The 5,439-nt window shown below is 40.9% G+C and overlaps 1 protein-coding gene across 3 annotated transcripts; it reads left to right on the top strand.

Annotated features, from left to right (window-relative positions):
• Positions 1 to 714: 714 nt before the first annotated feature.
• On the top strand, positions 715 to 4,768 carry LOC125285529. 3 transcript variants are annotated; one of them, XM_048230042.1, is made up of 8 exons: positions 715 to 1,092; positions 2,201 to 2,601; positions 2,823 to 2,931; positions 3,099 to 3,277; positions 3,510 to 3,585; positions 3,711 to 3,840; positions 3,938 to 4,188; positions 4,443 to 4,768. In XM_048230042.1, exons 2-8 carry the CDS (start codon positions 2,558 to 2,560, stop codon positions 4,485 to 4,487), a joined length of 834 nt encoding a protein of 277 aa, XP_048085999.1. In that variant the 5' UTR covers positions 715 to 1,092; positions 2,201 to 2,557; the 3' UTR covers positions 4,488 to 4,768. The 3 variants fall into 3 exon arrangements, with proteins under 3 accessions (XP_048085999.1, XP_048085997.1, XP_048085998.1); XM_048230040.1 differs by having other exon boundaries at positions 3,510 to 4,188; XM_048230041.1 differs by lacking the exon at positions 4,443 to 4,768 and having other exon boundaries at positions 3,510 to 3,840; positions 3,938 to 4,210.
• The last annotated feature ends 671 nt before the right edge of the window (positions 4,769 to 5,439 follow it).

Consider the following 5,439-nt stretch of genomic DNA (forward strand, 5'->3'; position numbering starts at 1 on the left):
TCAGACAAAGAGCGGACAGTGTAGATATACTAAAAGTAAAAATTCAGAGCAGCACAGATGTAGTATTAGCTATAAAATTTAATTAAGGTGCACAAAAGGGACTAACGTTTCGATGCTTCATGCATCTTCCTCAGAGTCCTTGCATAGCATGGACAGGAGCGCCCATTATGTGAAAACAGAATCACAATCAGGTGGAGAAGGCAGATCTTGGGCCTCCCTCCAAGGGCTGCACTCAATAAGTACGTTAGCCAAAAGAAAAATACAAGTAAAACTTTTTTACACATAAGCTTTACAATCAAACAATAACTAAATGAACCAACAACAGAAACAAAAGAAAAGAGAAAGAAAGACATTAATTGCTAGACATTTCATGGAGATGAGAAAACTACTTTTCAATCTATTTTATTTTTATTTTTATTTGAAGAGAGTCGATGGCTAAAAGTCATATATTAACCTAGTATTACAGGAAACACAACAGGCTCAATTCTTCATTGAGACCAGAAGGCTCAAGTGTGCCCAGTGTGTAGATCCAATAGACCCTTTCAACAATAAAAACAAAAACAATGCTTGAACGTTCTATTTGGTTCCCAATCTACTTCCTCTGCATTAAGATAACATATGGAATGTTAAAACGGAAGCCTTGTGGTGCCAACTATGATGCTGATAATGGAACTCTCTTGAAAGGGTCTATTCATGGGTTTCTGTCACATTACTTTTTTTGTCCTGCCGCCATCTTAAGGACTCTAGCGCCTTCAACTGGTTCGAGCACGTCTATGGGTTTAATTGGGAAATGGCTAGCCAAACTCATCTCACAGCAGAGGAAAAGCAGCGTTACGTGACTAAAACTACTATATTAGGATTGGATCCATATGTACTGCCAAATGGCACACTAACCCTGCCTTTGTCCACGGAACATTTGCCAAATATTTGTTTTGGTGACATTTTCCTTTATCTAGTACACAACCCGTCGCCATACAGCAGGGATTCTCTGAAGGCATTCAAAAGCACTGAGGCATACCTGTATCAGGATGGGTACACGACCCGCGGATTTATCATCTGAACATTAAGAAAATGTTCATAATCATAGGAAAGGTAAGATAAGTGTTTACTTACTATGCTATTATTACTGTGCTATTAAGTTGCCTGGTGCTTTAAACTGACCTAGCCAGCCAGGCTAAGTCAAAGCTAGAAGCTAGGCTAATAAGTATATATATATATATAAGTATATATACTCTTTTGATCCCGTGAGGGAAATTTGGTCTCTGCATTTAACCCAATCCGTGAATTAGTGAAACACAGCACACAGTGAGGTGAAGCACACACTAATCCCGGCGCAGTGAGCTGCCTGCAACGGGGAACAGTGAGGGGTTAGGTGCCTTGCCCATTAGTCGGGGCTCGAACCGGCAACCCTCCGGTTACAAGTCCAGAGTGCTAACCAGTGGGTCACGGCTGCCCCAAATAATTAACATTTGCCAATGGTATCACGTTTTAACTGGTCGAAACTGTCGCCAAAATGCAACCTAGGGTGTTTTTGGGATATACCCGAGTGAAACCTCCCTTTAAAAGCATAATTTCGACGGAAGCGTCACTTTTAAGATTGACTGCGTTTTCGATTGCGGGTCAAATGGCTTTTTGAATGGGAGCGGTGCAGGGGCACTATCATGGTCGCATCAAAATCGCTAGTTTTAAAATACTAAGAAGGCTCGACACAACATGACACTTTGTTTGTAGTATTATCAGTGTCCCTACACATGAACACATTGAGAACATTGTTCGTATAAATAGTTAGCTTAAAGACGTTTTTGTTAGCACAGGACCTACCTCACGCGTTGCCTTCGGGTTGTCATCATAGGTAAGGTCCAGTGTTCTGCGTTGTTTAAGTAAACTCCTTGTACACAAATAATGTTCCCAATCCTCGATTACATGTGTAGAGACCCTGGTAATACTACAAGCAAAGTTTCATGTTGTGTCGAGCCTTCTTAGTAAAATTATGCTTTTAAAGGAAGGTTTGACTCGTGTATATGTCACAAAAACACCCTAGGCTGCATTTTGGCGACAGTTTCGCTATGTTTTTTGTAAACATAGTAATGTAGAAAATAGCTAGCAGTCTTAAATAATGTTATTTGTTTAATCATGGGTTATTATGTAATCTGGCTAAATCTCTAAATTTGTCATTTTCAATTTGTGTTTCAAACTTAAGGTCAAGCATTCTCAAAACCTTTCTGTGACCCTAACACATCCCTGGATCACAGTGCAAGAGGACGGTACAGTAGTCATGGCTCATTGCACCTGTAAGGCAGGAGAGGTCAGGCCTAGGAGAGGTCTGCTCTCATGCAGCAGCTGTCCTCTACTCTGTGTTGGCTGCTGCTGAACAAAAAAATGGGCAGGCTTGCACCGAGAAGCCCTGTGCTTGGGCTGACACAAGTATGAAGGGGGTCCCATATGAAGAGATTCGTAACATCAGCTTCTCTCATAAACAAGGGCCCCCCGTCATGTGAAAGGATCTAGTTTTCCTGATATCAGACCATCAGATGAAGTGAGCCAGGCATTCAGTGAAATGCAGGAGTCCAAACCAAAGATCATTGATGGCCACTCACACAGGTAAGATGGGTTACATGCCTGTTTAAAATGCTATTCTGTCTCACTTTTGTGCCTTGTATACATAACACCACAACTCCTCTTAGTTATGACAACGGGAAACGATGATAAATAGTTTTTTGTACAGGTTAGGCCTAATATGAGCTTAGCTTCTGTACACTGTAATATAATATAGATATAATCTAAACTCTCTCTGTCTCTGTCTCTCTCTCTCTCATGCACAGGTACATTCCGAAGACGATGCAGCAGGACTTGCCAACGCCTCTTTCCGCGCTCTACTCAAACACCCGGCTGGAGATGGACTTTCCCTTGCTGCTGGATGAGAGTGCCAAGGTCTTTGATGATCTACTTGTAACGAAGCAACAAGTTAACAGCAAAAACACCTCCTTTCTCCTTTCAGTTTGCATAGGCCTACCTAAATTCAGTTCAGGTGAAATAAATGATAAGCCTTTGCATTTTGAAACAAGTGCTATGGATGATTCACTAACATTTTTTCCCAGTGTTTGATAGTTGAGGAGGAGACCAGGGAGCAAAGTAAATCTAGAGTTTGGTTTGGTCAGAGGGCAGGAAGAGTGACAGCGTCAGTTTTCAGTGAGGCAGCCAGAGCAGACACACCTGCATCCTTGATCAAAAGAATTTGCTATCCTCATGCATCTCGTTTCTCCACTGAGGCAACAAGGTACCTTGAGGATGTCAAGCTAGACGATCATACATAAGACCAATTGGAGCAGTTTTCTTGCTCCTAAGCTTGCATTAAATAGTGTTTTCAAGTTTGCAAAGCCTTTGTTTAGAAGCCAATATATATATTTTTTCTTAGTTATTCAGAATGCAACACATTCTAGTAAATGTTGGTGGGCTGTGATAGACATGTTCATATTTTAATACACATTTTACTTTACAATCTTTATCAGAAGGGGTCAAGAGAATGAGGACAGAGCACGGGAAAGCTTTGTGGCTACGATGAAAGACCACCATGAAGACTTCCAGGTGAGGGCGTCAGGGTTTATCATCAACCCAGAACTCCCTTGGATTGGAGCATCCCCTGATTGTATGATTGCCTGCACTTGCCATGGAGACAGCGTTTTAGAAATAAAATGCCCCTTCAAATCCAGGAACTGCTCCCTCATGGAAAGCTGCAGGGATTCTTCATTTTGCCTTTGCTTAGGAGAAGATGGGGTCATGGCACTGAGACAAAACCACAAGTATATGTATCAAGTGCAGGCCCAAATGCACATTGCAGAGGTGGGTTACTGTTACTTCATGGTTTGGACGCCACAGGACATTTTCATTCAGCAAATTCCATATGATCCTGTCTTCTTCCATGATGCTTACGTCAAAGTTGAGAATTTCATCAAGGTTGGCGTGCTACCTGAGCTACTGGGGAAATGGTATACAGCACCACGCTTTACTCCCAGAGACACTGCAGTCACAAATCAGCTACCTGAAGTGGGATGCTACTGCAGTCAACCTGCAGCCACAGATGACATCATTTGCACATCTGGAAACTGTAGGCGAAAACATTTTCACAAGAACTGCCTGAAGTTGACTAGCGTACCCAAGACATGGCCATGTGTGGCGGGCAGAACACAAGTAAATATATAATTGACATGAACATGCACAATAATAATAACAATAATAATAAACACATCACAGTGTAATGTAATGGAATGAATAAGATTTTTTATTTCCAAAATCATTGGTTGATTTTTTTTTAAAGTAGACTAAGACAAACACAACAATTAACTCATGGTAACAACCTTGTATTAAAAACACAGATGACAATCTATTTGTACATAAAAAACAGTAGGGAACACAATGTTACTGTTAATATTTCTATTCTGAAGGAACAACAGATGGACAAGTGCTGCATAGACCACAGCACACTCTGACCATCTTGTCAAGAGGCGTAGGCTCTCCTGGACTTGCAGTCTGGCAAAGAGGAATGGGTATTGTGCTTTGGAAAATGGTGTACTTGTTTCTAACAAGACCAATCACCCGTTCAATATTCAAGTTCATTTGGATGCAGCTGTTGCTTCCCTTTAGTGAAGGCAGGTATTTTGAGTTGTACAATCCCACTGAATCTGCTACTGTGAACCCTCGATCTGCTAGGACCAAATCAGCAGGTAATAGATTTTCCAGGTATTTGCTATTCTCTGTAATATGCCACTTCCTCGTCCTCCCCAACCATAAGACACAAACGATATGACTCCCTGTGGAGTTATTGATATCAAGAACTTGGCAGTATTGTGATGCTTATATTGGGAATATGTTTTTAAAAATATTTTAAAAAAAAATAGTTAAAACGAATAGCTATTTGCAATTTGACAAAACACTGGTCCTCATTTTGCGAATGCGAGGACGATATGAGCCTGTTGCATTTAGTTAGATGTCCGAAGTCACGATAATGTTTGAAAACCACTGGCTCGTAATCACAATAATTTAACACACGACAGTTGGATAACCTACTTCATCATGTCCCCATGCCTACATTTTTGTGAGTAGCATAGAGATTGTTAAAACAATAAAGTATGGCTCTCCGCTTGGGACATCGAAAAACTTATATTTTTAATAGACTACCGCCTAAGATGCTGACTTGCAAAAGCCTCGATAACACGTTATCTCCACTATCATCAGTCATGCCCCTTGATCAAAGTGGGGAATGAAATAAAAGTTTGAGAACCACTGGCTTAACAAGTTACCTGCAGTCCAGAACACAGAATCTATTGCAATATTCTGATCGGGCGATGATATCGGCAAATGTTTGTTTTCCAAAGTAAGAATTTCACTTCACCATGCACCTTCGACAATACCTGGCCTACCTGGTATCATTACAAACATTAT

This window comes from Alosa alosa, chromosome 20 (assembly GCF_017589495.1).
Source record: "Alosa alosa isolate M-15738 ecotype Scorff River chromosome 20, AALO_Geno_1.1, whole genome shotgun sequence".
Taxonomy (NCBI): domain Eukaryota; kingdom Metazoa; phylum Chordata; class Actinopteri; order Clupeiformes; family Clupeidae; genus Alosa; species Alosa alosa.